We start from the raw sequence: 16,069 nt of genomic DNA on the forward strand, positions 1-16,069 counted from the left end.
ATACGAAAGGGTTCAGAAATAATACTGTTCATTTTTCACATATTTGACAGATTCAAATCATTTCAATTTCGTTGAACCTCAATGGTATTGAATTTTAAATAATAAAAAAGACATTTATTATTTTGAAAATAAATGTTATAAATACATGTATTGGCATACAAATCAATACAAATTAGTTGATAACATTGTAGTATATTTACTAGAGAATCTATATGTAAGTTGTACATAACAACAAAATTTCAAATTTTATTTTAAAATAGTTTCATTACGCATTTTTCGAGACAATTACAAAAATATGTGTGTAAGTACAGAATATATTTAAAAACACACAAACACACATTACACATTAATTCCCAAAAACTTGGCGCACATTCAAAGTTTTGTAAATTTTACATAAACAACTTTTTGCTAAATTAGAAAAAAAGATAAATTCGAAACAAATTTAAATTAGACAAAATTCAAAAAAAAAAAACTAAACTAAATTAAGAATAATTACAAACAGAAAAAAAATCACAAGAGAGGACCCAAAAAACAAGACATAGAAAACAAATGTTGACTGCCGGAAGCTTTGTTGTATTGCTGCTTCTATTACATGCCGCCATTAGAAGAATTGCACTTCGACTTTAATCGATTGACAAAAATAAATCACAACGAAAAAAAAAGAAAACGAAAACGATGAACACAGTCCATTAGTTAAATTCAGGCAAATGCACAATTACATCAAGAAAATTACAAAAAAGTTTTTTTTTTTATTCAGACAAACAACCAAAAATCTTTATGTACAATAAAAAAAATTATAATAATTTATCAAATGTTGTATGTAAAAGAATATTTTATACATGAATATGTGTTTAAATGTTTTGCCCTCTAACGACAAAGACAAAACAAATAGAAAAAATCCTACGTCTACGACGCCATAATTAATTGTAATTAATTATAATTTTTTATTTGTATTTTCATCTCTTTGCAGCAATTAATGTCTACATAATTTGTACCCCGTTTGTAAAGAAAGAAAAAAAAAAACTAAAGCACCGAAGACATCGCCAAGGCTGCTGCTTCATTATTCAAACACTACAGCTACTAATTGTTGTTTAACGCCAAAAAAGAAAGAAAGAGAACGTTACAAAAGAATCTTTCTAATCTAAAACATAATTATAAAAAAAAAACATTGTTTTTTTGCCCAAAAATTGCCAGTCTCAAGAACATCTTATTGTTTCAAAAACAAATTACAAAAACTTGTCAAAAGGCTAAAGAAAAAAATTCAAGAATTTACCAAGGAACCATAATTTTTTGAAAACTATCATCATCCATCTACAAATATTTTCCATCTATCATCATCTAGAAAACATACACAAGACAGACGGACACATCCCAGCATATTGTTGTTAATGTGTAAATGTATTTTTTCACTTGGATTTAAAACAAACAAAAAAACGGAATAAAAAGATAATTAACTTTCTCATATTATTTTTTTGCATTTTATAAATGAAAATAAAAATTACAATCAACCAAATAAAAAGAAATACATTTCAACAAATTTCAATAAAAAAACAAAATTGTTATAAAACAAGAGGAGCTTAAATGAAACGTTAAAAGACACCACCAATTAATTTATTATAATTGTTACAAACATTTATTTGTTTCTTATTGGACACAAAATAAACATAAAAACAAATCCAGAGGAGCAAACAGGAGCATAACAAACAACAAGTATATTGTTATAAATAAACAAAAGAATCTACAAACATTACGTATATTTATATAGAATATATATATACAAACAAACAACAACAATTTAAACATTTTAAATAACAAAGTTATTTATTTATAAATTCAAATTTAAATTAAAAAAGAAACAACCAAACAAAACCAACCAACCCAACAACCCCCCAAAAAAAGCAAACAAAACAAACACACAGTTAAAATGGAGGACAATAACACAAGTACGCAAACTAAACATGATGATACATCGGTTACATTAACAATAAGGCTGATTATGCAAGGAAAGGTAAGTCCATGGAAAATTTATTAATATATTAAATAAATAAATAATTTTATATTAATGATATTAAGTTGTTTGTTTTTTTTTAAATAATTGTTTACAATCTACTCACCTATTGTAATGGCCATACTCCCACCAATAATACTGATTCAGTTTCTGATTCTATTCTATTGGGTTTTCCATTAAGAGAGACGTCATTTGTCAATTAGAAGAGTATTAGCCCTATTTCCAAATGATTTGTATTTATAATGTCCATTAAAGCGCTAGCACGAGTGAATACGCCAAGTCAGGTTTTTCAATAGTCAACCACACAAATCGGCCGATATACCGGGAATATCGTGTTCGATAATGTTTCGTAGCCAGTGATTAAATGCAACCTTAGAGGACCAAAATATAAAGACGTTAAATTGTATGTCTATTTCTTCATCTTGTTGAACGGTTGCCTCAACCGAACGTTCTTAAAGGAGATACAGCTTCTTTCCACGATTAAATGGCAAAGGGTTTTAAACTTTGAAAGAACATGGAGATCAACTTTACTCATATTTAAAAAATAACAAAAGCAGAATGCAAAATCATGTCCGTATATTAACTGTCGCCCAATTTGAACCTTGAAATCAAATTTTGTACCGATATAACTGAATTCTTAAGCCAGTAATAAGCATTAAAGTCTTTTTCTAAAGGGGACCTTAATAGGGGTAGGGGCAATTATGAACCAATTCTCATAAAACTTTGCGCAGAGAGTTTTGGTTCCTGTAAAACTTATATCGAAATTCTAATCTACGGCGGCATTTTTAAGCCAGTAATGACCGTTAAAGTAATTTTCGAAAGGGGATCTTACACGGGGGATAGGGTCAATTATGGATCCTCATTAAATTTGGTGGAGAGTGTTTGGTTTCTATAAAACCTGTTTTTGTAGGATTTCATCGCTGTATTGCTACTTTTAAACCAGATATGACCATTTAAACTGTATTGTGGACGATCCCCCGGGCAATCTTGATGAAAGACCCCATCTTGGTGTGATTGCAATCCGGAAGAAAAGAAGTGCTAACAGTACAGTGGCAAGACTATAAATTCAGCCTTGCCTTGGAAAGATTTCAAATGAGTCGAACCGGAGAATCACATAATCTGATACCACGGGAACCTGCAGCACTCAGGGCAGAGTTTCAGACTTTGTCTTGTCCCGGTTGCTGTGATTTAAACCCAAATTTTCGGGAAGAGAATGTCAGTTAAAAGACTGATGCACGGTAAAGTCTATAATTCTGGTTAAGTACGGTGCTGTTGCCGAAGATACTCCACCGACGTGTGACTGTGGGACTATGCGTTAAAAAAGTTTGTGTTAAATACAGGATGAATGTAGGGGTATACGGACCTTCCCCCGCCGGTATACCTAGAATGAATGAGACGTGTGCTGGGTTGAATGGTGATGGATGAAAGGTATACAAGTGATACCATTGAATTTTCCTTCATTGTACAGTTATGTACTCCGAGATTAGATAGCTCGAGTACTTGAGCAATGTGCTTGTACATGGAACGGCAGAACCATGTACAAAAATTGCAACCGGCGTGTAAGATACACAAATTCACACAGTGGTTGAAGAAGTAACACCGTGAAATAATGCTAACACGGAAAGTGTCCACGTAAAGCACTTCGTCATCTTGTATTCTGGACGGGCACTTGTATGGGTCTATATGAAATCGTTGACTGATACTGCCAATTTTAATTACCAACAGCCTGGATCAATAGAAAATATTTGTAAACAATTTCAAACCTTTAGCTCATTTGGTTCCGACAAACGGAATAATCAAATTAAAAAACCCCTCATCTGGGTATAACCCAGCATCAAGGGTTACATTTTTTTGGCCTATCGAATTGAAACAAGTCAATTTGATAGGCCTATTCCGTTTAGAATTAATAACAACATTAATCACTCTATCAAATAGCGTTAGGACAGGTCCACTATAAGATCTAGGACTTCTTAGAAATTTTATATAAATATTGGTATTGTATTATAATTCCTATACATTGGAGCGTAAACCATGTGTCACCTATACCGACAGTATATTGAAAAGCACTATAACATAAATAACAGTAAATCGAGAGAATCGATCTAAAAGTGAACTAAGGTTATACATATTAATGCTGCATGCTGAAAATCAAGTAGCATATTATAAAGTCGAACATAACTGACAATACTTTCTTAAACTTTTTGATACGTTTTTTTGGCAGTAGAATATTGAAAAAACCCACACTTAAACTTTTAATTTGGCAGTGAAAAAAATATAACTTCTAAATTTTTTTATTTAAACTTATTATTAAAAACTCTTTAAAACAACATTCCAATTTTCTTCAGCTTTCTTTCATTCTATTCCTGCTATTTAATAAAATTCTTCAAGTAGAAAGGACGTTATTAACAAGAACTAATTCGAAAACTATACAAACTTAAAAGAACGTCAATTTTATAATAGTTTGTATAATGACGAGTTTCATTTAAATTTTATTACAACATTTAATGTCAGAATAATGTCAGTTTACTTATTGCAAGCATTTTTTTATTTATGTTTAATTAACCATTTTATGTAGATGTTTTTTTTTAATATTTATTTTAAAAAGTATTTTACCGGCGAATATACTTTTTTACCTAAGAAGAAAATTGCTCTTTACAGTTAAATATTCTATGTTTGTAAAGCATTTTTACTAAAAGGTTATTAAAAGAATAAAATTTACATTAATTTGCATTTTGTGTTATTGAATAAAATAAAGTAAAAATAATATAAATTTATCTAAAAATAGCTTTGAAAAAACATTATAAAGTTCAAAGAAAAATGTTCATTAGAGAAATAATACAATTATAAATTTAATTATTTAGTTTAGTTTTTAACTTTAATTAAATATTTTAAATTTAAAAATAAATTTTATTTTTATTATATCTTGAAATCGCGTATATAATAAAGAGTTGCCAATATCAAACTCACATAGACAATAAAGTGTTGCGAATCTAGTGTTATTGAGAAACTTTAATGGAAAGAGTATTCAGCCCCTATCGCCAATTAACATATCACGTGATATATGTTCCCTTTTCACTTTTTTCGTTCACTAACTTTTTTTGTCGTGAAAAAATTCCCCTGTTGTGAAATGTGTTGAGGGAATTTTGTAAACATTGAACAGCTGTTGCATACAAAATCAACTATTGTGAATGAATTGTTCACAACAAGTTTGCGATAGGAATTTTCCCTTCGAAGGGAACAAAAATTTCACTTCTATTGGCGATTTGATTTGTATTTATATTGATGTCTGTAATATGAATATATGACTATATATAATGATATATGATCGTTTTTAGCCCCTATCGCCAATCAAAATGTCTCCTGAAATACGTTCCTTTTTCAAATTGTTCGTACACAAACTTTTTTGGCGTGAACAATTTTGCCCTGTTAAGAAATTTTGTATAGAAATTTGGTAAACAATGAACAGCTGTTGCGAGCAAAATCACCTATTGTGAATGAAATGTTAACGGCAAGTTCACAATAGCAGTTTTCCCTTCGAGGTTACTGAAAATGTCAAAGGGAACAAAAATATCACTTCTATTGGCAATACTACACGGCTTAAATCAGAGCTGGACACAAAGAAAAGTTTCACACGGTTCTTGGAGCTGGTCATTCCTGTAAATTGCACATTAAAGTGAAACGAAAAAGAGTTTTTGTATTTGAGGTAATTAAAATGAATAAAAATATTGTATTGTGCACACGGCGAAAACGAGACGAACGACACACATACATATACTTTAAACTGTTGGAGACTTACTGCATTAGTCACACTAATCGAACTAAACAAATTTACATAAATAGTTTAAATGCAAAATCAAAATACAAAAAAGTAAACATAAAATAGTATAATAACATACATATGTATGTATGTATGTCTGTATATATATATATCTATAAAATAGTACTTAAAGACAAAAAAAGTGGGTACTCTTTTGAAGAATATACACCTCTTACCCACCTTCCCTACCTGCAACATATTCTACATCTACATACAATATTTTTATTTTTATTTATATATTAATGATATTTTTACCCTAAGATTTTTTGAATAAATGCCAAAAAGTACACAATTTCTATTTAATTTCTAATCGAAAATCTCGTCAACATAAAAACAACTGCAACGAGGCTTGATCAATAAGTCAAAGGAAATAATACTTTTTCCAAAGTTTCCTTTAAAATAAAATATATAAATGAAAATTTTGCCTCTTCAAAGTCAAGCAAAAATGCAAGTTTTCTTTGTAAATTAAGAATCATTTTCTCAATTCGTTATGGTAATAAGTTATTAAATACTTTCGAAGAATTTAAATCAGAGGAGCGCATGATTGCCATTACATAGCACGCGTGATAGGGTAAGAAAATTCTGCTGACGCTAAGTTGATACACATACACTATAGGTTTAATTCTTCTTCTTTTTATAATGAGCAATATCAGTTCGTTTGCTCTCAACTTGAAAAACAAAATCAAATCAGTTGCTGATCTGCACTTGTCGAAGCAAGGTTTATACGCGACGTTTTTAAAATACACACAGAAATACAACAACAAAATTTTGAGAAAGCCGAATTAATGTAGGAGAACATGAGAGAACAGTTGATAGTTTTTTATATATAGACTTTGATATACGCTGGCTGTCAAAATCCATAATAAATATTTGACAGTTACCATATGCTTTACAGCTTATAGTCATTTTATTAATATACTTTTATTTTGAATTGAATTCTGTTCTCTGCTGCTTTACCAACACAAATAAAACTATGGTAGTCTATGGTAGTATGTGTTTGAGCAACACTGATTTAAATCAAGAATTTAAGAGAATTAAAACAACCTACGTAAATTTCAGTTATTCAGTTCAGACTGTTAAAATGCAAGAAGAAACAAATATCGCGGTGGCATCGTTATTTTTTGTACTTTGTTGTAAAAGTATTTTACGTTATTTTGCCAATTTTTACGCTTCATGTAATAATATGGTTGCATTTTTTGTTTTTTTTTTTTTTCTTCATGTTGAATTGCAATTGGTGGTGCGCTTCTAGTGCAGATAATGATGCAGCAGTGTAGCGTGGTGCAGGGCAACGGCATTATCTCACCTCGCGACAATATTGCAATGCAACAGAGAAGAACTACAATGACAAAATCTATTTGCAACAAATATTGCTGCTGACGAGTCACACAACTAGTCGCTATCCCGCCACCCCGTTCATAACAGTATCCTTCATATTATTGTATTAGTATTTGGTATTCACCATTTTACTTTCGACTTTGCTCGTTTATTCGTTCTCACCTTTAACGGAATTCAGTGGGGATTTTAAATTAGAAAAAAAAACACCGAAAAACATTTGTTTGTGTTGAGTTATTGCCACAAATCCACCTGTCGATGTACATTAAGATAAATATTGCAACAACAACAATACAAGAATATAAAAAAACACAACATTATTTTAACAAACAATTTTTGACTTTAATTAAATTTTGATGAGGACTCTAATAAATTTTAACATTTTACAAGCAACCAACTAGACCAATAATTATCTACATATACACACAAGTAAACATTAGGGCAGTTTTTGTTTCTTTATGATTTTTCAATTAGATCGAACAAAGTTTGCCCTTGCAGGTTCATTTATTAACCGAACTACATACATGAATTTCATTGCAATACCATCGTGATTTATGAACGTTAATGTTTCTGTGGTGGACCTTAAATGGTGGCTAGGAACAAACGTGGGAGCCATATCAGCTCTACATTTCAGTATAATTTTTGTAGCACTTAAAAGTAAGTTGCTCATAATCAACATATTTATGGCAGTTATAACTGCATTCCTGTAAACTATGGGGGCTACCGATATTGCCCATTTTCAATAGCAAACATTTCTGATCAATCAATCAAGACTATCACCCCTATCGCCAATTAACATTTCACGTGAAATATGTTCCCTTTTTACATGTTTCGTTCACTAACTTTTTTGACGTTGTGAAATTTGTTGATGGAATGTTGTAAACATTGAACAGCTGTTGTATACAAAATCAACTATTGTGAATGAATTGTTCACAACATTGTTCACGATAGCAATTTTTCCTTCGAGGGGAATGAATATTTCAAGGGTAGAAAACTTTCACTTCTATTGGCGATAGGGTTGAATATATTATGTAATGTTCATCTTTCTATCGTGCCTTCAACAGACAGATGGACGGACGGTCATAGCTAGATTGTTTTAGAATCATACAAGGACCCAAAATATACCTTAGTTTTTATGGGGTATATGAGAAATATTTCGACATTTCTAAAAACAGAAAAGTATACAGTTTTCTCCTTCTAATCCCGTTTCCAAAAGTCATGATGCGAAACTGGACCTCAGAAATTTTTAACTGAAAATATCATGCAAAAACACCCTAATAAATATACATATGGACATGCAAAAAAACACTAACAAAATATATACATTCATATGTACAAATTAGTGTGTAGTTTGTGGTCACCAAAAAAAAAAATCACTTGTCATCTTGTTATTATAAATTAGTACAAATATTTAAATTTTAATTAATATCTAGTTTTTATCATTTTTTTTTTTGTCTTTTCAAAACTTTTTCAATATTTTTGGTGAAATGTATTTACATATTGTTCGTAGTTTTTACTGCGCATAAATAAATAAAGGATCTGAAAAAATGAAAGGATATTTTTTCTCAACATTTGTATAATCCCAAGCGCGATTAGATCTCTCTAATGTGTCTACATGACCTCTAGATTTGTTCCTGAATGTCGTATATCACTTAACAGGATAGCGCATGAATAGGATTGTGGTACTCTAATCCCGCTCGCGTGCTGTAAACACTTATTCAGCAGGTACTATACAAGTACTGAAAAACGTAAAGACAGTTAATCGGTTGAATATTCCCTATAATGGCTTCTCTAGAAGCCAAATAATGATGATGAGGATAAGACGATCTAACACTTCTTGTGTATATGCCTGCTTTGTCTGATTTTGAATGGCCACCAAGGCCACGTTTATTTTTATGAGTTGGGCATCTCTATGACCGCAATGTTGGTTGAGAGTCTCAATTTTGAACAGACCACTCCACTCGTCAGATGTAGTATTGTACAGTATTAGAGCCAGCCTGTAGCCGTGAGAAATCTTAATATGTCCTTAAGCTTAGACCTAGATGTCTCTCCAAGGTTGGATATGAAGTAGCTGCCATGAAAACTGTTTCTCTTAACGGTTAGAACTGGGAATTCTTTGCAACTGTGACTCGTTAAAGAGGAGCACCGGCCGACTGACATGTCTGCATAGCACCAAGGGTCCTGTTATTGCCGTTATCAATCTTGAAATATCCCGCCTACTTTGGGTTATAAAGTGTCTTGTGCTTTTCTCATTGAAAGAAGGCCACAATAACTTGGCCCTTTAACATTTTCAGTCTATTGAAGAAAGAATCTAAGGATAATGCTTTTGATAAAACCTAACGGAGTTGCAAAAGCAGATCCCATTCTGACAAGCTCATGTGCCAGTTCATTTCCATAATAGTCCCTATGCGCAGGGATCCAAACAAGGGTAATGTCAGACAGGCGACCCAGCCTTGACAGATCCTTCTTCCATTGTCTGACTAATAGGGAAGTAGTAGTATAGGAGTTTAGGAAAAAATGCCATTTGACTGTCGAAAAAAGTGCTATGTTTGGAAGATAGATTTCTTCATTCGTGATGATGTCAATTGAGTAGTTCAAGCTTTTGATCCATTCGGGAAACACAGCGGAACCTATTCTGAACCCAAGTGATCTTCACTCTAACTATTTACCTACATTTACCATCGCTAAGGCGACTTATAACACGATTACATTATCGCAAAATATCAATATTTTTATGAACTGTGTGACATGAAACGTCATCTCCCTCAAAATAAATTTCAGTCCATAAAAAGTCAGTGGTCTGTAGCCACGAAATGTATGAAAATGTGACAAATTTAAACTGAATTTTGGAAGTTGGACCTAAGCATCAGGGGCTTGGGGTCTATTAGAAACTCATGAAAGTCATCAAATTAAATAGAGATCTCTGTTTGTCTTATAATGTAATAAGGACCCAGAATATATAGAACGAATTGAAAAGTTGAATGAAATCGGGTCGTACATATTGTACTCAATATCATGTACAAAAATAGCCACCTCAGTGTCCTTCTTTGAAGTAACTCGGGGGCGAGAGGCGGACCGTCTAAAGCCATCAAATAAGGTACTCAAGTTAAGCACTCGGATATCTATGTATATGCCAAATATTAGTATCGTATTGAAATTTGATTCAAATAAATTGTATATGTCTGTAAATTTCTCATCCAAACTTGATGAAGTCTGCTTCATAAAATTTATTTTATCTTTTAGCTCTAAAAATTCCACAAACATCTAAATTTCACTTAAGTCTTAGCAACAATTTAAAAGAAATTGAAACAACAATTTAAAAATTACACAAATCTATTTTTTTTTTCTTACAAAGTGTCATGTAAATTTAATTAAACTAATGTCGACGATACTAACACCTTTATGTGAATTTTCCTGGCAGAACCTCGAAATGAACGAAAACATAGATAATATAAAGTAAAGTCAAAAGTTCAACGAGAAGAAAAACAATTACTTACATCTTCAATTGAAGTGCATTTTCCATTTATTTTGTCTTATTTTTTTCCAAAAAATAACAAAAAACTAACTAAACGTGTACTCGACAGAAACTAATTAACAAAACTATACGAATAATTCAATTTTCATATAATTAACAAGAGTGTAAAAGATGAGAGAAGATGCAAAGAAAACAACATTAAATTGGAACACTGAACCACTAGAAGTTAGTAAATGTAGTGGCTGTTTGGTTTGGTTGATTGTTACGAGAAGAAGTTGATGATGAAATATATAGTTAATGTAAATTGTATCCGTTTATTGCTGACCGTGTAAAACTAAGAAATAATTGTACTTGTTGTAAATTTCGGTTAATACTAAGACATATAGTTGGTTCGAATTTGCAAGAAATATTTCTCATATTAAAATGTTTAATGCAATTACGAACTAGTGATGAATTATATACAATTTAACATGAGAAAATGTTATTAGAGTTCTTGTATTCAAGTACTAATACATTTGGCAAAATATAATTCAAAAACATATATACATTAGAGTGGGAGTTATAACTTAAATTAGAACTAATCTCTACCTAAAAACCCATTTATTATTCAAAGCCAGATAATGTTATTGATACAATTTAAAATTTAATAAATTTAAACTTTAAACTTTAATAAATTTAAAAAGTTAACACACTAATGTTTTCTTTGCACTTTCTACATGTAATTAATAAACTAATTTTAAACTCTAAGAAGTATGTATAAGTTGTTAAATTTTGCATCTCAAAACATGAACTTCATTTGTATAAATTTGATAAACATGTTTAGATATGTATGTAGATATAGTTACATACTAAGGATGTTGTTTCAGAGGCACATACAACTTTACACAAACATGCAAAATGATCTCCCACCGGTTAAACATTAGATTGACACAATTTCACAATTATTGAAATACACTCCAAGTGTAACAGTAACAAAACAACATTGACAATGTACTTATGATATACATATCTATGGTACATATCTTAAGTTTTTAAAACACTAGTGTTGTTAAATTGATCATGTTTATTATCATAGAATCATCCTATTTTTAAAATATGTAAAGAGAATTGAAGGGAACGGGTTGTATAATTGGAAGTAACTTTTAATACAAGATAAACTAGTTCTCGATTTGACGTTGCGAGATAAGCACAGAAGGCTGATTATGTTGTTAAATAAACATTTGAAAGTATTTTTCAGTCTGAAACGGCTTAGCATTTCCCATGCCAGGTTCTAGCTTCTCCACTGATGTGATTTCACAAAAATTTTGACTTTACAAAAATAGGTTAAAAAAAGTCATATGTTAAAATGTATATATTTTTTTGTTTTGAATTCTTAACTTAAATGAAAGAAATTATGAAGGGTCATTCTTCATCCGAAACATTCCAAATCTTACTTAACCAGACAAAGAACTACTTGTCGAAGAAAAGTTGTGTCTCCAACCATACTGTTCCAACAATAACGAACAAAATATAGGAAAATTTAAGAAAATTGTTTTATGAGAATGAAGATGAAAAGATTTTTAGATAATTTTTACTAATCCTAGAATTTTTTTGGAGTATTGATCCCCCAAAATAACAATAAAAAAGTTGTATCACCCACAAATTTTCCACATTTTGATATTTACGTCTCCATGTCATGGAGTGCATGACTGTATACTTAAATACATTGCATACCTCAAATATTCAGTTCTTTAATTCTACAGAAGTTACAAAAATTGACGGCCTCTGCCTCTAGATTTAATATATAATTATACGTTATCTGGTGGCCCCATGGCTCTGAAGCGGAAAATAGTTATTGCAAAAAATTTTGGATTTTTATACAATTATCATTCCAATAAGATATAAAACACAACAATTGCAAAAGTTACTACACATTCCTCGGGTCATTTACTGTCACAAAACACTTAAATGAGAAATATTTCAAAAAATGTAACTCTTGTTGGGAAATATTCTAATAAAACTATGTTATTATATTAAACATATTCGTATTAACTTAAATGTGAGTACTCTTGCCGCGTTTTTGTATATAGAGGGAGCCTTCAATAACATAAAGATTGAGGCGATTAGAGATTTGCTTATAGAGTTCGGCGTTCAGGACTTCCTGGTGAAGTGGATAGTCCTCATGCTTGGCAGGAGACTAACTCGAACCTAGGGGATCATTCCATTAGGAGAAAGGTTGCACTAGTTGAACTCTCGTTGTGGGCGAAGGATAAGGAACTGGGCGTAAATCCTAGAAAAACGGAACTGGTATTTACCAGAAGGTAGACAACTTTAGGCTGCTAAACTTGGATGGCGTCGAACTAAGTTTATCTAGAGGAGCTAAGTATTAAAGACTTTCCTTCATAGCAAGCTGTCATGGAAGGAAAAAATTAAAAGGGACTCAATGCCTACTACACATGCAAGATTTATATAGGGATGAATTGGGGTCTGCAACCAGATATGGTAAATTGGATTTACACAACGGTTGCATTGTCTAGTGGGAGGCTTTGAGAAATGACAGTTATAGAAAAATTATCAATAAAGTTCAAAGATGTACCTCTATTGGCATTACTGGTGCCATTAGAAGCACCAATAGAACATTTTGTAGCGGGCGTGGCGGCTAGAAATCTGTTAAGACTATATGAGTCTTCGTTGGTCGAACCTTCGCGTGACGACCATACAAAAATTTATCAGGGTAATTCCCCTTGGGGAATTACAGATTATGATATTACGGCTCTAGACTTCGGCGTAACATCTCTGATAGAATTTCCAACTAGGGATGATTGGCTTGTATCCGATAGACTGTTTGATGGGTGTGCAGTTTTCGCTGATGGGTCCAAGATCCATATCGCTGATATCAACATAAACCGTTCCTTCAGACTCTCTGACGAATGTAGTGTCTTCCAAGCAGAGATCCTAGCGATCTTGAAAGCGACTGAAGTGATACGGAATCATATCGATCCGGGGTCAGTTGTGACAATTTATGTTGATGAGACTGTTTGCCATTAGACTGTGTTGGGTACCGGGATTTGGTACCTGCAATTTGAATTTTGAGGATTTCGGAAATGAAAATTTGGCTTAATTTCTTACTGTTATGTATTTTATAAAACCTTTTTGGAATATAAAATTCCAGATAATTGGAAACATACATTTAAATTTTTAGTAAAATCGAATAATGTTAACCCATAATCTGTGAAGGTCAAGTAATTGCGACAAAAAAATCCCTATAATTGGCTAGTAAAAGTGGAATGAATTCTCAGTATAGATGTAATAAACCCGTATTCTAAATTGTTTTTGTAAAATGTAAATATTTTCCAAAATTTTACACATTATTAAGTCTTGTATAGTTTTGAGATTTTTGCGAAGCAAAGAAAAATGAAATTGTAAAAGAAACAGAAAAAAATACAAATCCAAATAGAAATTCATAATTGTATTAAGTCTCAAGATGAAACACATATGTACATATGAAAATATTTGTAAATTTTTATATGCCAGAGGGTATTAAAAAAACTGATGACGACTTTTTGCTTAAAAAAACAATAACAACCTTTTTCGCACCCTTCATTGTCAAACCTACAATGAAGTGAGACCGACTTCTATCCACTCTGCTTGGGGCGAATATATGCTTTCTTTTTGTTTGCGCAATAGATCTATCCCTAAAAAATCGTTTTGAATTGGACATTTGAGTATCCATGAGAGTAATAGATCGATAGTTTAATTTGAAACTTAAATAAAAGTATTTTTTAAAACCGAATCTAAAACTTTTGCAAGCTTATTATTTTTTAAGAACAGGTCTAATATGCAAGTTGGACACAAATACATGCGTATTTGGTCAGACATAAATAACCCAACAGTTATACAAAGAGTAAAGGTAGCCTATTTTCTCTACTGCCTAAATTTTGGTTTAACCGAATTTAACGCGTAATAGCACTTTATAAACCATAAATAATATTAACCTATAAACCTGCACTATATCTTAAAATTATATATCACCTCCACCCAAAGTAATCTATTTAAGAGTCGATTGTTAGATTGTAGTTTTAGCGACATACAATAACTATCATTTGATGTCCTCCTTGAACATGGATATTTCATAAATAGCTAAATTTATAACAACAGGTAATCCTAATAGATAGGTTGGTTCTGGTTAGCCTCTACAAACTGCAGGGTACTACTTTAAAGCTGCACTTGTTGTTAATCAGTTGAAATTCAATTTACATTGTCGTGCAATATTCTTATTTGTTGTATTTTTTCATATGCACATGATATTTTTTTCAGTTAAATTGCATTAATTCTTTTTGTCGCTTCTTCATCTTGTTTTTTGTTCGTATGAATATTCTTTTTGTTTTTTTTTTTTTTTTGTTGCACTTTTACAACAGCAAAAATAATGGACTAACAGACGGATACAGATTCTACTGATACAAACGAATGCATCATGACATGCAATTCGTACTAGAGAAAGAAATATTAAATGATTTATTTGCAATGCAATTGTTGCAACAACAGATTAACAACACATGTGTCGTTGTCTACAATATCGAACGCACACATTCACAAAAAAAATATATATGATGAAGGAAAAAATATAAAAAGATGAAAAAAAAATGTATCACCATGTGTCATTGTCAGATGCAAAAGCAAAATTGTTCTTTCTTCATCGTGCAACTTATTAAAAGGTTACATTTTTTCATAACACTCGAACAGTGATTATTGTTCCCACGAAGTTAAGAAAGCACAAACAGCCAAAAGATGAAAACTCTGCAAGTGATTGCTGTTAATGGTTGAATGCTGAGAATGAACATTTTAATTATTTACATGCTTTCGGAAAAAAAATCAATTTTCAGGTTGCATTATTTAATGACTTCATTTTTTCCATTTGTCTCCATATTTGGAGTGATAAAATAGTTTGGCAGAGAATTTACACTTTGTACAAAATAATTCCATGTCTATGTTTTGTGATATGTTTATTACAAAATTCTAAATATTCAAGGTTGTTGAAGAATGATTCTGATTAGAAATAGCGTCAAGGCATCGTCTTTTTTTTCAAATTTTGTTCAAATTCACTACTACTCGACCTCATATTGTGTTATAAAATTAGGAAATTTCTTTCCGATACTTTATTTATAGGTTTTTCATTATGAACTCGCGCTTTTGGATTCGCCAGTGGATCGCATGATGTATTGCAAGGAAAATTTATTATTTACTGTCCGTATCTGAAAAAAACATCCTGCCAAGGTCTTTCTTGTTACTTCTTTGAAAGACACACATTAGAAGAGGGCCGGAGGTGGCAGTTTATGTTGATAGTCAGGCAGCACTTAAGGCCTTAAAATGTCATGTAGTTCATTTCAGGCTACTATAATATTAAGGTTCATGAAATCGCAGATGAACTGGTCAGATAAGGGTCAGATCTGGACACTAA

At 31.3% G+C, this 16,069-nt stretch overlaps 1 protein-coding gene across 1 annotated transcript in view; it reads left to right on the plus strand.

The window, feature by feature from the left end:
* Window positions 1-16,069, plus strand: part of LOC119608246 (poly(rC)-binding protein 3-like) — a 129,110-nt gene that overhangs the window by 98,529 nt on the left and 14,512 nt on the right. The window contains 1 exon segment of the mRNA XM_037962574.1: window positions 971-2,008. Coding sequence (XP_037818502.1) covers window positions 1,925-2,008 — 84 coding nt within the window. The 5' untranslated portion in view covers window positions 971-1,924.

This window comes from Lucilia sericata, unplaced genomic scaffold, assembly GCF_015586225.1.
Source record: "Lucilia sericata isolate MDLA Ls3-8-SP2 unplaced genomic scaffold, ASM1558622v1 Contig000812F_arrow, whole genome shotgun sequence".
NCBI classification, from domain to species: Eukaryota; Metazoa; Arthropoda; class Insecta; order Diptera; family Calliphoridae; genus Lucilia; species Lucilia sericata.